This window comes from Heterodontus francisci, chromosome 33, assembly GCF_036365525.1.
Source record: "Heterodontus francisci isolate sHetFra1 chromosome 33, sHetFra1.hap1, whole genome shotgun sequence".
Classification (NCBI taxonomy): Eukaryota; Metazoa; Chordata; class Chondrichthyes; order Heterodontiformes; family Heterodontidae; genus Heterodontus; species Heterodontus francisci.
Genome location: NC_090403.1, coordinates 38,582,098 through 38,600,377, shown reverse-complemented (window position 1 = coordinate 38,600,377; position 18,280 = coordinate 38,582,098). Strand labels below are relative to the sequence as shown.

Genomic DNA, 18,280 nt, shown 5'->3' with positions numbered 1-18,280 from the left:
CTTTTCTACCTCCTGTTACCAGCTTTACTTCCTTCCAATTTGAGCTACCCCTCAGGTTCCCATCCCCCTGACAAGCTAGTTTAAACCCTGTCCAACAGCACTAGCAAATCTCCCGAGAGGATGTTAATTCCGGTCCTGTTAAGGTGTAGCCCTCAGCTAAAAACAGTGCTTTCCATAAGAAAATAAAAACTGAATTGTCTATAATTTGAAACAATCAATTTTTATGTATAAAATTCAATTGTTAGCCTTCACTTTCAAATAATGTCCATCAAAAGACTAGTTTATGATTTTTTTTTAAAACTCCTGAGGTTAAATGTTTCAGCATTAATTAACGCTACACCAAAACATCAGATTTTTTATTTGCTATATTTAAAAACGTTCATTGAACAGACCAGTTATGCAAATCAGTTTCAGTTTTGTAATGATGTAAAACATGTATTAGTTTCAGGTGAAGTGACGGTGTTTCCAATGTTAGCAATTGGTATGTACAACCTAAGGGAGTCTTATATCACTTGAGCTTCACACCTGCTGTAAAAAGTAACTGTGCAACCTCCTAAAAACCTAGTGGAACTTGTTCAACTTCATTTATAACATTTTCACATGAGCAGTGAAATGACTTTGCTAAAACCAGAAGCTCCGCATGTACTTATACCCACAGCTCCAGCGAGCTCATTTTTCCCTGCTCATCAAGTGACGCAGAGCGAGCAAGCAATGTAACTCAAGACTATTGATTCCCCACATTGACTAAGTAGCTCAGAAAGTAGCCACTAGTTTTAAGTCGATATAACTGTGACTGGATAATTTTACATTGTACATCTTATCCATCGAACATTTTCCTGGTATTTTGGTGGTCTCTAAATTCCCTACATTAGCCAAGATAATGTGCTTCAAGACCTCCTCTACCAGTGCCTAGTCTGCTTGGAGCTGGCAACAGGTGATTCAAGTACCAATTTTCATTCCCTTTATTTTCATGGTCAGTGCTAATTGTGAGAACAGTGGCGCAGTGGTTAGCACCGCACCTCACAGCTCCAGGGACCCAGGTTCAATTCTGAGTACTTGCGGAGTTTGCAAATTCTCCCTGTGACCGCGTGGGTTTTTGCCGGGTGCTCCGGTTTCCTCCCACCACCAAAGACTTGCAGGTGATAGGTAAATTGGCCGTTGTAAATTACCCCTAGTGTAGGTAGGTGGTAGGGAATATGGGATTACTGTAGGGTTAGTATAAATGGGCGGTTCTTGGTCGGCACAGACTCGGTGGGCCGAAGGGCCTGTTTCAGTGCTGTATCTCTAAATAAAAAAATTTTTAAAACGGGAAGAAAATGGGTTAAAATCTAAAGAAAAAGTCAAATTGACCCAATAAAATAAATAAACCCCAAGAGCTGGGGGGGGGGGGGGGGGGGTTGCAATTTCGTTAGCACAAAATAACCCTTTCACACAGGTAACAAAATCTGTCTTGAAGGTAAAACAAAAACTGGCCCAGCTCTTAACCAAAGGACTCATTATTTGGCCTAATCCCGGCAGATCATCAGATAAAAGGACCACGTGAACAATTTCTAGGAAAATATGGCATGTTAGTTTCTCAGAAAGTTTTCAAATCCTCTGAAGAAGGAATTTTCCTCCACACAAGATCAGGGGGCAGGTTGTTCAACCTTGCCCGTCTAAGAGCGAAGTCCAAAGTACGGAAAGTCCTCATCAGAGAACTCCTCTTTGCTGACGATGCTGCTTTAACATCTCACACTGAAGAATGCCTGCAGAGTCTCATCGACAGGTTTGCGTCTGCCTGCAATGAATTTGGCCTAACCATCAGCCTCAAGAAAACGAACATCATGGGGCAGGATGTCAGAAATGCTCCATCCATCAATATTGGCGACCACGCTCTGGAAGTGGTTCAAGAGTTCACCTACCTAGGCTCAACTATCACCAGTAACCTGTCTCTAGATGCAGAAATCAACAAGCGCATGGGTAAGGCTTCCACTGTTATGTTCAGACTGGCCAAGAGAGTGTGGGAAAATGGCGCACTGACACGGAACACAAAAGTCCGAGTGTATCAGGCCTGTGTCCTCAGTACCTTGCTCTACGGCAGCGAGGCCTGGACAACGTATGCCAGCCAAGAGCGACGTCTCAATTCATTCCATCTTCGCTGCCTTCGGAGAATACTTGGCATCAGGTGGCAGGACTATATCTCCAACACAGAAGTCCTTGAAGCGGCCAACATCCCCAGCTTATACACACTACTGAGTCAGCGGCGCTTGAGATGGCTTGGCCATGTGAGCCGCATGGAAGATGGCAGGATCCCCAAAGACACATTGTACAGCGAGCTCGCCACTGGTATCAGACCCACCGGCCGTCCATGTCTCCGTTATAAAGACGTCTGCAAACGCGACATGAAATCGTGTGACATTGATCACAAGTCGTGGGAGTCAGTTGCCAGCATTCGCCAGAGCTGGCGGGCAGCCATAAAGACAGGGCTAAATTGTGGCGAGTCGAAGAGACTTAGTAGTTGGCAGGAAAAAAGACAGAGGCGCAAGGGGAGAGCCAACTGTGCAACAGCCCCAACAAACAAATTTCTCTGCAGCACCTGTGGAAGAGCCTGTCACTCCAGAATTGGCCTTTATAGCCACTCCAGGCGCTGCTTCACAAACCACTGACCACCTCCAGGCGCGTATCCATTGTCTCTCGAGATAAGGAGGCCCAAAAGAAAAAAGAAGAAGAAGTTTGATCAAATGTACCATGAGCATTTTATTGGAAGTTTGTGCTTTATGATACGATGTCCTACATTAAGCCAATGCTGTAACTGTTTGGCAGGAAATCGCAATGCAAACTAACTTTTGAACGAAACTATTACAGTACTTTAAAAAAAAAATTACTTCTCCTGGGCGTCGATGGGCCCTTCGCTGTCATTCCAGCTTTTGTTTGTGTTTTTCTTCCGGTTTCGTTCGGCCATGACAATGGCAGCGATGACGGTAACTAGCACCGTGCCGGTTATCACCAGGACGGTGGCAGTCTCGGCGATGCACAGCTGAGAGTCCACAGCCACTAGCGGGTAACCAGTGAGCTGTCCAGGGGCTGAACAAGTGATGTTGCCATAATCATCCACATGCAGATGTCGAACACTCAAGATCTTCCCAAACACTCTCTGAAGATCACAGTCACATATCCAGTGATTATTCGCGAGCTGTAGATGAGTACCTTGCGTCTGGATGTTCAAAAACGTTTTGAACTTGATGTGATTTAAATGGTTTCCATTTAGACACAGTAGGCTCAAACTACGCAAGGAGGCAAAGGCTTCTCCCTGGATGGTTGTAATGTTATTATTTTCCAAGTGTAGAGCTTCCAGACTTTGAAGCATGAGGAAGAATCCAGTTTCAATGACATTCAATCTGTTGTTTTTCAGGAACAGATGGCGGAGTTTGTACAAACCTTTGAAAACCCCTGTTTCCATGGAGGTGATTTTGTTACCGCTCAAGTCTAGTTTCTCCAAGTTCTCCAGATACTGCATGCTCTTATAGTGTATGTATTGGAGGTGATTGTTCGACAGTCTCAGTTCTATCAAGTGCTGCAGGCTATCAGAAAGGTCCCCCGGTAGATGTTTTATGTGGTTTTGGTTCAGGTCCAGTTTTTCCATAAAAGACAAGGATTCAAAAGCTCCTGAATGGATGCGTTGGATGCGATTATGAGCGAGCAGGACAATCCGCGTGGACCACAGCGCGCTGAAAGAACCGGAGGGGATTTCGGTCAGGTTGTTATACCTGAAATCCAGCATCCAGGTATCGTGCGGGACATCCCTGGGAATGTAAGTCAAAGAGCGCCCTTTACAGTCCAAGAAATTGGAGGAATCGTAACAGGAGCAACGGCGGGGACATATTTTGAACCCATCGATCCTCAGGGCGCTTACCAAGAATACAAAGCAACTGACAACAACCGGATGCATTGTCGTCAATTTTCAGCAGATTAGTTGCTTTGGAAAATGAGGCTTTTTGGAGACCGAGAAACAAATTCCAAAAGTAGGTAGCTAATGGTTTAGAAACTCTCCCTCAGAAAAAAAAAACAGTTTACATTCCATTAAATTGAGTTGCCTTAACTATGTCTTGCACAATAATTGAACCTTTGAGATACGTTAGAGTGCAGGGCTTGTGAGGTTTTCATCTTTTTGCCAGTTGTCCAATTTATCCTTGACAAAGTATTGTTTTCTTTCTTCCTTATATTCAATTGCCTGCCTTTAAACTTCTGACAAATACACTCTGTCGGGCTATTGCTCCTTCCCTTGCCGTTTCATCTTTCTGACCGCATCATTATTAAGAGGCTCCAAGCCACTTCTTGACCCCGAATCACTGTAAGTGAGTAAAACAATATATTTCATAACAGTGCCAAGCATTTCTTCCATAGTCCATTCAGTGATACCGGCGAATGAGCAACCGGTATCCTACTCCGTACCTGTCATTCCCCACTTCAGCAAAATTAGGAGGTTTTCCCAACTCTTATGTAACAAAAATAAAGGTGTATAATAGAATACAGAAAGAGATAATGTTAAAACTATACAAATCAGTAGTCCCTACTGCTCATGATGTGTAAGTTTTGGGCACCATTACTTTGGAAATTACCATATATCCAAGGACAAGGATATGATTCACAAGCAACTAAAGAAACTGGGGCTCTCTTCAATAGAACAAAGACACGAAGAGATCCGATTGACATATTCAAAATTATGAGCCGTTTTGATAAGGTAAATTGGGAAAATCTAATTTCCACTGGTTAGTGAGTCAGTAACTGGAACACAGAAATTTAAGATCATCGCCAAAAGAATGAAGGAAATGGTTAGTAGATTTCTTTTTATGCAGATAGCTATTGGACATTGAATGTCCCATCAGAAATAATGAAGGAAGAATTTCTATAATAGCAAATTTGATAAATATTAGGAAAATAAACATTTTAAATAGTTTGGGGATAGATTAGATTAATGGTCTAAGTAGATAATCATTTCAGAGCATCTGCATGGGTGCAATGGCCCCAATGGCTTTCTGTGATGTAAAATTATCTGATTCAAGTCTGTTACATTTATCTTTGACCAGTAGGTGTTACAGGAATGTATCATCCAAAAATGAGGCCGTTGCTGTCACTAGGAAGTTTGGAATTTTGATGTTTTTGACTTTATGTACTTAAGAAAAATTTGATTCCTGTACTTCTATGCCAGTGCAATGCTGCAGAGAGTTTGCGGATAAACGACTAAATTCATTGCAAACAGTTTCCAGAAACAAAATGACATGGACAAGGCAAACCTCCGCAACATGATCTTTTGACTTGCCCACATGCCATTTTCTGCAGCCAACATTAATATCTAAAAAAAGCAGATTAAAATGTTAATCTTTCATGAGGCATTTCTCTCTCTAGCTTCAGCTCTTCAAACTCTGTAAATGATTATTATATTTTGCATTTACAAATTTTTGAAAAAGGCTCAAGGCACTCATATAATTGTTTTTTTGCAGTGCCAGTGCCAGTTGTGTAGGCAAACACTGATTTATAACTATTGACATTTTTCTTTCGCCCTTAGGGAGATGTCCAAATTATCAACAGCATCCTATTTAAATATATATTATCCTTCATGTAACACACTGTTCCAGATCAATTCTGACTAATAAGAAATTCTGCTTATGTTACAATATTTTTCTGAACAACCAGTCAATCTAACAAAAACAAATGCTGAAAACATATAGCTGAATAACTATTTCATATCTCCCCCTTCCCTTTCTCAGATTGCATTAATAGACCTGTCTGCCTCATTTTTCAGGACCCACACCTGAAATGCAAACTTACTTGCTCTCTCTTCAGATGATGACTAATCCAGCATGTGTGTTTATTTCAGATTTACAGCATCTGCAGTATTTTGCTTTTTACTTCTCAGTGCAATGACTGGTTAGATTGATGGCACATGGGTAACTAGAGCGGATTATCTCAATACAGATATATAATCAGTCTGGTGCTCACTTACCCCACTCTGCATGGTGGAAGCTGTTTCCAATCTGAAGGTTCTATTTTAGTGCTGATGGCTTTATAGAGCAGAGACTGTCACATGTGAAATTCCTTCCAATGAATTTCTGCTTTCTCCTGATATACCCTTTTGACATGACCACGTAAGATGTTATAACTGAAGAGTTCTATCTTCACACTGACATCTCAGATTGTATTAAGATTGCTCTCACCAATTGAGATTAATTATTTACAGGCCAGGTACTTTAAAGTCACCATTACCTGTTAAAAAGTTGCAGTCATATGAAAAAAAAATACATGCTCTAAGGAGTATTGTCATTTACCAATGCACAGGTGCAAGGAAGATTTGAAAATATACAGAGTTTCCAGTCAGTTCTTTTGGCACACAAAGAACCTGTAGACAAATTGGTGCAGGAAAATGTTAATACATGAAACTTACCTCAGCAGATGTTAATTTCCTTTCATGACTTTCTGTCAGTGGTTGGTACTGGAAATGTTATTTTCCCCTTTCCCCAGTTGGAGTTTAAAACACAGTTGAGTAGAACGTTAATTTAGACAAGTTTGTTCTGGAAAAGCCCTCCTGGCCAAGCAGTGAGTAGTATGTTTGTCTGTTTGTTCCAGTTTCGTGATACCAATCAAAACAAATGGGAGCAGGATTAAATTCCATCAGTTTTAGTGAAAAAGTACAAGCAATTATAAAAAGGTAAACTATCCCTTTCTACTCACATCTACTTCTTTGCTAAAAAAAAGAATAATGGTGAGGTTTGTTTTTACTTTGGACTTTCAGATACAGCATAGGTTATCTATAGGGTAAAGATTGCTCCATAATACCCAACCTTCTGTTTTCCCCATTCTCAGTTTTCAGTGCTAGCTTATGAGAAGTTTTATTCTATCAATTTGTGCAAGCGAGGAAAGAGATCACATCTGTGCCTAATATTTTCATCTAATCTTTGCAATTGACAGAAAAGTGTAAATGTAATCTCATGTCTGTAAGTGATTGAACCCAATTTCAGATTTGATATTGTGGCACCCAGTCACCCATGTAGTATTTTCCAGTACTGCAATAAAATAATTGAAAAGCATTTGCACAAAAATAATTTGCATTTATATTGCACCTAAGCACATCTCAAAGCACTTCACAGCCAATTAAGTACCTTTGAAGTGTCATCACTGTTGTAATGTAGGCAAATGCAGCAGCCAATTGGCACAGTGAGATCCCACAAACATCAGTGAGATGAATGACCAGAGAATCTGTTTTAGTGGTGTCAGTTAAAGGATAGCGATTGACTGGACACCAGAGGAATTCCCCTGCTGCTCTTTGAATAGTTTCATGGGGTCTTTTTCATCCGCCTAATAGGCCTTAGTTTATACATAGATGCCACCTCCAACAGTGAAGCATCCCTCAGTACTACACTGAAGTGTCAGTTCAGGTTATGTTTTCACATTGCTGACTGAGGATTGAGCCCATAACCTGCCAGCTCAGAGGAAAGAATGCCATCACTGAAGCAAAGCTAGCACTAGGAGTTTATTTGTATAATGGAACATTGTTAAAATTAACTTAAAAGATGAGACTGGGTTTGGGTCCTTTTTGAGTGGCCTTCAATGGTCCCTTTAAAGACTGATAAGGTCATTCAACGCTTGTATGTATGAGCGGACTTTGTGCAGCACACATTCTGCCCACGTGTAGTGTCTCCCACCCACCCTCCTCCTCTAACCAAAAAAAAAGGACTCTAGGGTGTTGATAAGGTAAGCTTTTTATTTAAAAGTTCAGTCCGTCGGATTGCTAAGCGAACAAGTTTTGACTTTTTTTTTCGTTTGGTTTTTCAGTAGATTTATTGGGAATCTAGAATAGTGGGAATGGAGGTAAAGGCAGTTGTATGTTCCTCCTGCAGAATGTGGGAGGTAGGGGTCGCCAAGAGTGTCCCTGCTGACTGCATCTGCGGGAAGTGCACCCAACTCCAGCTCCTCGCAGACCGCGTTAGGGAACTGGAGCTGGAGCTGGATGAACTTCGGATCATTCGGGAGGCAGAGGGGATTATTGACAGGAGTTATGAGGAGGTAGTCACACCTCAGGTAAAAGAAGTAGGTAGATGGGTTACCGTCAGGGGAAGGAAAGGGAACCAGCAGGCAGTGCAGGGATCCCCTGTGGCCGTTTCCCTCAACAACAGGTATACCGTTTTGGATACTGTTGGGGGGGACGACTTACCAGGGGTAAGCAATGGGGTGCAGGTCTCTGGCACAGAGTCTGTCCCTGTTGCTCAGAAGGGAAAAGGGAAGAGGAGCAGAGCATTAGTCATTGGGGACTCCATAGTTAGGGGAACAGATAGGAGGTTCTGTGGGAACGAGAGAGACTCACGGTTGGTGTGTTGCCTCCCAGGTGCCAGGGTACGTGATGTCTCCGATCGTGTTTTTGGGATCCTTAAGGGGGAGGGGGAGCACCCCCAAGTCGTGGTCCACATAGGCACCAACGACATAGGTAGGAAGAGAGATGGGGATTTAAGGCAGAAATTCAGGGAGCTAGGGTGGAAGCTTAGAGCGAGAACAACCAGAGTTGTTATCTCTGGGTTGTTGCCTGTGCCACGTGCTAGCGAAGAGAGGAATAGGGAGAGAGAGGAGTTGAACACGTGGCTGCAGGGATGGTGTAGGAGGGAGGGTTTTGGTTTCCTGGATAATTGGGGCTCTTTCTGGGGTAGGTGGGACCTCTACAAACAGGATGGTCTTCACCTGAACCAGAGGGGTACCAATATCCTGGGGGGGAGATTTGTTAGTGCTCTTCGGGGGGGTTTAAACTAAATCAGCAGGGGAATGGGAACCTAAATTGCAGTGCCAGTGTACAGGCTGTTGAGAGTAGTGAGGTAGGGGATAAGGTTACAGGGACGCAAGAGGGCACTGGCAAGCAAGAACTTGGTTTAAAGTGTGTCTACTTCAACGCCAGGAGCATCCGGAATAAGGTGGGTGAGCTTGCAGCATGGGTTGGTACCTGGGATCCTGATGTTGTGGCCATTTCGGAGACATGGGTAGAGCAGGGGCAGGAATGGATGTTGCAGGTTCCGGGATTTAGATGTTTCAGAAAGAACAGAGAAGAGGGTAAAAGAGGGGGGGGTGTGGCATTGTTAATCAAGGAAAGTATTACAGCGGCAGAAAGGACGTTTGAGGACTCGTCTACTGAGGTAGTCTGGGCCGAGGTTAGAAACAGGAGAGGAGAGGTCACCCTGTTGGGAGTTTTCTATAGACCTCCGAATAGTTCCAGAGATGTAGAGGAAAGGATAGCGAAGATGATTCTCGACAGGAGCGAGAGTAACAGGGTAGTGGTTATGGGGGACTTTAACTTTCCAAATATTGACTGGAAATACTATAGTTCGAGTACTTTAGATGGGTCTGTTTTTGTCCAGTGTGTGCAGGAGGGTTTTCTGACACAGTATGTGGACAGGCCAACCAGGGGCGATGCCACATTGGATTTGGTACTGGGTAATGAACCCGGCCAGGTGTTTGATTTAGATGTAGGTGAGCACTTTGGCGATAGTGATCACAATTCGGTTAGGTTTACCTTAGCGATGGGCAGGGACAGGTATATACCGCAGGGCAAGAATTATAGCTGGGGGAAAGGAAATTATGACGCGATTAGGCAAGATTTAGGATGTGTAGGATGGGGAAGGAAACTGCAGGGGATGGGCACAAACGAAATGTGGAGCTTATTCAAGGAGCAGCTAATGCGTGTCCTTGATAAGTGTGTACCTGTCAGGCAGGGAGGAAGTTGTCGAGCAAGGGAGCCGTGGTTTACTAAAGAAGTTGAAGAGCTTGTCAAGAGGAAGAAGAAGGCTTATGTTAGGATGAGACGTGAAGGCTCAGTTAGGGCGCTTGAGAGTTACAAGCTAGCCAGGAAGGATCTAAAGGGAGGGCTAAGAAGAGCAAGGAGAGGACACGAGAAGTCATTGGCGGATAGGATCAAAGAAAACCCTAAGGCTTTCTATAGGTATATCAGGAATAAACGAATGATAAGAGTTAGAACAGGGCCAATCAAGGATAGTAGTGGGAAGTTGTGTGCGGAATCAGAGGAGATAGGGGAAGCGTTAAATGAATATTTTTCGTCAGTATTTACAGTAGAGAAAGAAAATGTTGCCGAGGAGATTACTGAGATACAGCCTACTAGGCTAGATGGGATTGAGATTCACAAGGAGGAGGTGTTAGCAATTTTGGAAAGAGTGAAAATAGATAAGTCCCCTGGGCCAGATGGGATTTATCCTAGGATTCTCTGGGAAGCCAGGGAGGAGATTGCAGAGCCGTTGTTGTTGATCTTTAAGTCGTCATTGTCGACAGGAGTAGTGCCGGAGGACTGGAGGATAGCAAATGTTGTCCCCTTGTTCAAGAAGGGGAGTAGAGACAGCCCTGGTAATTATAGACCTGTGAGCCTTACTTCGGTTGTGGGTAAAATGTTGGAAAAGGTTATAAGAGACAGGATTTATAATCATCTTGAAAAGAATAAGTTCATTTGCGATAGTCAGCACGGTTTTGTGAAAGGTAGGTCGTGCCTCACAAACCTTATTGAGTTTTTCGAGAAGGTGACCAAACAGGTGGATGAGGGTAAAGCCGTGGATGTGGTGTATATGGATTTCAGTAAGGCGTTTGATAAGGTTCCCCACGGTAGGCTATTGCAGAAAATACGGAAGTATGGGGTTGAAGGTGATTTAGAGCTTTGGATCAGAAATTGGCTAGCTGAAAGAAGACAGAGGGTGGTGGTTGATGGCAAATGTTCATCCTGGAGTTTAGTTACTAGTGGTGTACCGCAAGGTTCTGTTTTGGGACCACTGCTGTTTGTCATTTTTATAAACGACCTGGATGAGGGTGTAGAAGGGTGGGTTAGTAAATTTGCGGATGACACGAAGGTCGGTGGAGTTGTGGATAGTGTCGAAGGGTGTTGTAGGGTACAGAGGGACATAGATAGGCTGCAGAGCTGGGCTGAGAGATGGCAAATGGAGTTTAATGCGGAGAAGTGTGAGGTGATTCACTTTGGAAGGAGTAACAGCAATGCAGAGTACTGGGCTAATGGGAAGATTCTTGGTAGTGTAGATGAGCAGAGAGATCTTGGTATCCAGGTACATAAATCCCTGAAAGTTGCTACCCAGGTTAATAGGGCTGTTAAGAAGGCATATGGTGTGTTAGCCTTTATTAGTAGGGGGATCGAGTTTCAGAGCCACGGGGTCATGATGCAGCTGTACAAAACTCTGGTGAGGCCGCACCTGGAGTATTGCGTGCAGTTCTGGTCACCGCATTATAGGAAGGATGTCGAAGCTTTGGAAAGGGTGCAGAGGAGATTTACTAGGATGTTGCCTGGTATGGAAGGAAGGTCTTACGAGGAAAGGCTGAGGGACTTGGGGTTGTTTTCGTTAGAGAGAAGGAGGAGGAGAGGTGACTTAATAGAGACATACAAGATAATCAGAGGGTTAGATAGGGTGGATAGTGAGAGTCTTTTTCCTCGGATGAGGATGGCAAACACGAGGGGACATAGCTTTAAGTTGAGGGGTGAAAGATATAGGACAGATGTCAGAGGTAGTTTCTTTACGCAGAGAGTAGTAGGGGCGTGGAACGCCCTGCCTGCAACAGTAGTAGACTCGCCAACTTTAAGGGCATTTAAGTGGTCATTGGATAGACATATGGATGTAAATGGAATAGTGTAGGTCAGATGATCGGCGCAACATCGAGGGCCGAAGGGCCTGTACTGCGCTGTAATATTCTAATTCTAATTCTAATTGTATCTCAAGTGCAAATTTATAGTGGCCTCCTGCCTGAAACATCAGTCCTGGTTAAAATATGGGAGAGAAAGTGGTCGGGGGCAATGAGCTTGCATTAGGTGGTTGTTGTGGCAAGTGCCATAATAAGGAAATTGTTGGTCTAGAGTAAAGCCTCTCGGAGTCTAAAACTTATCTATGACCTATAAAATGTTGCTGCACAATTAATAAGCAGAACGATGATGTGATTTCCCAGATGGTGACATCTGAATCTTGACCATGCCCCTAATGGAAGGAAAGAATAGATCCTTCTCTATGGAAATACAAGGAGGGGGAAGAAAAATCACATTGTGCATCATGTAGATGTGAGATTAGCTGCAGGTTTGCTACCGATTTGAGGGCAGATAACCTGTCCAACTTCTCATGTGTCTCACCTGGTAATCTAAAAGTGAAAGAATTACAGAATATCTTCATTAAAGGTAAAAAAATTGAAAATTTGCAATTTAGAGAGACAATTACAGAAATTATATTGAACAAAATTAATGCAATAGATTCATGGTCACTTTTAAGCTTTCAAATATCATGTCAATATCTTCTGAGAGAAACAAGTTAATTACAATCAAGTTCTGATGAAAGGTTATTGACCTGAAATGTTAACCCGGTCTTTCTCTCCACAGATACTGCCCGATCTGCTGAATATTCACATCTGCAGTATTTTGCTTTTGTGCTAATTGCAATCAAAGTCACTTTCAGGTACAAGCTTTCAAATAGGTCAATATCTTCTCAGAGAAACATGTTTAATTGCAAGTCAATTAAAAAGCAAACGCCTCTGTACATTGCAGCTAATGCACATTAGGGGAGATTATGATTACACTGGCTGTGAGCCTGCCAACACTTGCATCTGAACAATGACAAGATCACAAGATTGACAGCAAATGCAACATCTTGGTTTAAAAAAAAGGCAGCAGGTACCAGCAGGCAAATAAAGTAGTTATATTATCAAGTTAGAACCCACAGAGAAGAATTTGAATTAAGAAAGGACAAATGAACTTGGAAGGGACAAAAAGAAATAGCAATATGTGAGATCCACTACTAACAATTTACATCTTTGCTCATTTATTGAGAACCAAGGTTAAGAATTTTGCAAAAATAACAAAAGTTGATGATAAAATTCCTTTCCTACTGATCTATCTTTATATTCAGCACAGCAAGAAACTAGACACCAGTTGAACCTGGGCACAGCAGGAAATTTGAATCCATTTACTCTTCTGCAAGATCACAAGGTTTCCCCAGACAGCTATAAACAGATTGCTTTCCTATTTCCATCAAATTGAAACATAATCTGGATATATCCTTACTAATACCAACTAATGCATTCGTTCTCCAGGTCTGATTATTGGACAATTAAAAAGAGTTGTGTAGTGCATTATGAGTTGAAACTAATCTCCCAATTGACACTTGAATTTTAATTCTGAATTCAAACTATTAATTAAAAACATAACAGCAGTAAAGTTGTCCATTGAATTTTCCTATCAAAAGATTCCATTCTTGATGAACCATTCCAACATAAACAAGAGTCAAAATTACTGTTGGTGGTGTTATTATAAGAACATTTCACACTTTATCAAGCTCCATTCTGTGATTTTAACAGGTGTGAACTCATTTAAAATAAAGACAGTTAATGCTTCTTTTAAAATATGTTGAATACTTATATGAACAATTCTTAACTGTAATTACGACCCTATATTGGGTAGAAATTTCCCTCTAAACTACTGTTAAATTCTACTTACAAGTTTACTGTTGATTATGACCTGATAAACAATGATTAAATGGCTAATGTTTCAACCGTTGCAAATTTTAGCATCTATTGTCTGTGATGCCACAATTGGTGGTCCAAGTGCTAAGATGGAATTGTCACCAACTTGCTCTGTCACGTTCAAATTACATACCCCTGAAATTGCTGGAATGGTGGCGCATGATACGATGAGTAACGTGACTGGATTTTTTCCCCCAGTCTTCAGATTCTACTATACTTGTGCTGCAAATGCAAATTAATAATGGTGCAGTAATGTCAACGTCTCATCTGGGACCTTGTACCCAATGGTCTATCTCCTCAGCCAATTAAATTTAAGGATAGAGAAGAAACAGAGTGAATCACAGAGAAAGGGAACAGTACGAATTAAAGTCAAATTACATACAGAAAGAGAAATAAGAAAGGGAAAGTAAGAGAAGTAAAGAGAGTGGATTGAGAGAGAGAAGAAAGAAAGAGACACAGAAAAAATTAAAAAACAAAAGCACATTGTAATCCAGTTGTGTTTAGGAATTGCATTGCTCTCCCAGAAGTTAATAATGAATGGCAGAATATGGACAAACAAATGTATTCTTACTCATACCGCATTCCAAAATTATTTTATGAAAGAAATATATTTTGCATCTCAGTAAATATTGCCGTTTAACACCAACAGCAGTCAAGATGGCAAGACTGGCATAAAAATATTGCCAAGACAGATATAAAAATAAGCTTAAAAAACCTCTAGGAGCAATTCATGACCTGAGGGAATGAAACTCCACAGCTTCATTGTTCTCTTTCTGGGCCTCCAAAGTTGACTTTCACATCAGGACCATAAATCACATTATTGACAGGGTTCTTACAACATAAATTACCATCCCTAAATGGCAGTGGAGAGATTAATTCACATTTACAAATGCAGCAATTTAATTTCAATGGAGAGGCTTATGGTAAGGTTGCCATTTTTTTGTGTTTTGTCAAAGCTAATGGCAGAGTGGTGCAAATTGTCAAGCAATTTGTAGAGAATTGGAATTCTTGGTGCATCTGTTCTTCACCACAAATTACTGGATTTATTGCAATGATGGGCAGCATTATTTTTCCACAAATTTCTAAGCCATAATGTTATGCAAAGTAAATTATGTCAGCATGCATCTGGGTGTTTTCAGCCTGTGCATTAGCATGAGTTTTGTCAATGGCCCAATGAAGCAGATTACCACACAATCCCACCCCATCTCTGCCCCCAGTCTGGCTTTGAGATAGTGGAGCCCAATAGTTTGTTCAGATATATTGTCAAGCAGGCCCCCACCTGCCAAGAATGAGGCACACATATTTCGCCACATGAACATTGATTTTTATACTGTTACTGGAGTGAAGAAAAAACTTGTTTTAAAAAAGAAAACACCAGACCCTTGACTGGAAAGACATTTGCATAGTAACAGACAGTACTTGGAAAGGACAAAGGGGCCACTTCCTGCTCCAATTTAATCCACAATCGACTTTCAATTACCAGATGTTGAAGGTGGAGAAGCTAGCATTCCAGATTAACTGCTACGATGGCCAAATACGCAATCAGACATTGTCAGACCAGTTTAGTCACATGACTAACTGGCTGTTGGAGATGTTTTGAATTTGAACTTGCCACAGAGTTTTAAAACTCAGAAAGCCCTTTGCTCCTGGACTGAGAATATCTCTCTCCTGTCTGCTCTCATCTCATTCTCACCAGCTTCGGAATCCATTGAAGACACACAAACCCCAAGAGAGAAAAGTCTCCTACAGTGAACAAGGTTTGAGAAGAATACTGGGCCCCAACAAAAAGCAAGACCTACCTACAAGCAAGGACTACAGCGAGCTCGAAGCACAGTAACAAAAACCCCTCCAGAGATTGCCTCAAACCTCTCTACTTATCTTTTCTTCTGCTCTTTTCTGTCTCTATTTGCACGTGCAGATCGTGTATGCATGCTAGCATGGGGCGTGGCGTGTATCCATAGGTGTTAACCAAATTAGAGTTTATGTTTAAGTTTTAATAAATTTCACTTTTCTTCTTTAAACCTAAGAAAGCCTGTTTGTGCTCATTTCTTTACCTTATAATTGGAAAGCAGTGAACAAGGATTCACCAAGGGGGAGCTCAAAACAGCGTGTTTAAAAATTAAACCCAGTTACAATAAGATCTGGTGAAGGCCGAAAGGGAATCCTAGACATCTTTCTCACCTGGTTGTAACAATATAGTTTAATTAAAAATAACAATTTTATGCCCACCCTAATGAGGGATATCAGAGCTGCAAAATTAAACATGTTTCCAATTTTAGCAAAGACACATCAAAATTAAGAGCAGCAGGGAATCCAAAGTATATTCCTACGGAAATCAGGTTTTCACTAGCAGTTTATTAATGCTGTTTCGATTTATTATCACCTTCTAATTCCTATTGCTATTCAATTTTAATTTAACAAATTGCAATTAGTTCCACAATTTCGAAGATTCATGTATGGAAATTTAGCAAAAACATCTGATAATCCATGTACATCATATATATTTAAAAGAGGCCATCAACAAGTTTAGTTATCTTATCAAATAATTTTAGGATGTTAATGCAGAATGACCTATTATGTTTAATTCCATTTTGAGCATGCCTTATGGAATGCTATACTTCTTTGAAGTTTAGAAAGTCCCTCGGATGCCTAATTGAATATCTGAGCATTATCTAAATGCGTCTCCTCAGACTGAGGTTACACTGCATCTAGTAGGTAACCCAGATAACTTCCCAGGGCAGATTCAGAAAACCAACTTTGTAACGACAGTGTGGCTGCAGCCTTAGTTAAGTAGATAACTGGATTGAATCATTTCTTTAGGTAGAAGTTGTGGGATTTTGTGAAGCAAAAAGCAAAGAAATCACCAGATTGAAAATAAACTGCTGAGTAGGTTATGTTTAGGAGATACCACTACACTTCAGATAGGCCAGTAAATTCAGAATATTCCTACACTTTCAGTAACTGTGATCATCTTTGTATTCTTGAAGTCTGCCAAAGACTCGATGGGCAGAATTTTTCTGGCTCCGGGGTGGAAGGGGGTGAGGTGGGAGGGGCTGGGAAAAAAGCAGGACAACTGCCTGCCACTTTCCTGTCGCCAGGCAGATTTCCCTGGGGTGGACAGGAATGCTGTATGGCTGCCCACTGCAAGGCAACAAGAGGGCATTTCGAGCACTTGCCAACAAAAGCGGCCCCCTGCTGCATGCGGAGGCCGCAAGCTTAATGGAGGCGACTTCCCTCCGGCAGTCCAGAGGTCATTCCCCAAAGAGGGGGTTGCCAGAGGGGATTCCCCTCCAATCAGATCGGGGTGGGGAGGTAGGTGGGGCATGCTGTCTTAGCCCCTCTATAAAATGTAATTATTTTACCCGAGGGGGCCTCTATTTTGAGATACACTCATGTTCTTCTACCTAGCTCAGTAGCACCCACCTCTCTCGTGGGGCTGCCAAGGCTCTAGAGCAGTCTGCTATGTGATTGGTCTGGCAGTATCAGGAACCTGCCCACTGTCTTTAATCGGACAGCGGCTCAGAGGTGGCCAATTAGGAGGACATCTTGAGGAAAATAGCTCCCCCGGTCTGGCTCCTGGCAGCTGCAGGCTCAGGAGCCCCTTTTGGTCCGGACATCAGGGTCCTGAAGCCCACTGGAAAATCCTGTCATGTATCATTGTATACATCTTGTTACGACCGAGGTTGGAAGAATGCACTGTCTTTCTCTAGTTCCACTACTCCACTGGTAACAACATATATTTAAATATTTTACACAGTTACCGATACAGCCAATTATATACTTTATATTAGTTTTAGAATAAAAATCTGCCAACCAGGTTTCTTTAATAAACAAAATTAAATTATAAAACAAGATCTATTTAATAAAGATGTAAAGCTTATTAACACACAGGTTGAAATATGAAAGTATAAATATATTCCCGACTAAATAACCCAACACACATGCACACACCCACACCGGTTAAAGAAAAATAAAGACTTTCTTTGCAAAGATCAACTTTACAAAAACAAAAATACTTTGGCCAAATACTTGTGAATTTTTGAAGAAAAAAAGGATAAGATATGAAATGTTCCAGCTAGTCCTTTGGCGTCCAGGTACACATAGACCAGAGAGTCACTGAGATCTTTCTGGAGCAGTTCTGCTCGGGAGACATTGAGGCTTTTCGGGAGGATTACTGCATCAGTGGTTTCAGCTATCACACTGGATTCTCAGAAGATTTTTCAACCCAGGTGGCAAAGGATGAGTTGGGTGACTTCTCTCTTAGCAGGATACATACCAACTACCCCTTCAAACAGTCCAAAATGAAACAAAAAAAAGACTGACCACCATAAATCTAGGCATGTGACTTCTCTGTAAACAACTCCAAATGGTTCCATAGTCCACGAGGCTACGGCTGTTTACTTAGCTTAAGACATGTGACTTGCAGTCGGTTTTTAAACAAAATCCCAAGTATCCTTCCAGTGACCCTTTTAAAAAAAAGTCTAGTCTCTCCTCAGGTATTTTCCACAGTCTTTTAAACATAAGTCCTCAAAAAAATACTAACAATGGAAGCACTTTCATGACAATCTGCAAACTGGTGTAAAGACCTTTAATGCTCGAGACCAACAATAGATTGAGAGATTTTCAATCATGAGGAAACTTGAACAAGAGAGAATTGTCAATTATTTATGTTACTTCATGTTGTCTAAGTATCTATCAGTATCTATTTCATTTAGTAGTACAGAACTTGAGTATTGCTGAAAATAGAGACATGTTG

At 41.6% G+C, this 18,280-nt stretch overlaps 1 protein-coding gene across 1 annotated transcript in view; it reads right to left on the bottom strand.

Annotated features, from left to right (window-relative positions):
- Positions 1-2,739: 2,739 nt before the first annotated feature.
- LOC137347924 (decorin-like) overlaps positions 2,740-18,280 on the bottom strand; it is a 36,909-nt gene continuing 21,368 nt past the window's right edge. Inside the window, exon 2 of the mRNA XM_068012977.1 lies at positions 2,740-4,328. Within this exon, the coding sequence (XP_067869078.1) occupies positions 2,861-3,928 (1,068 nt within the window). The 5' untranslated portion in view covers positions 3,929-4,328 and the 3' untranslated portion in view covers positions 2,740-2,860. The remainder of the gene's footprint in view (positions 4,329-18,280) is intronic.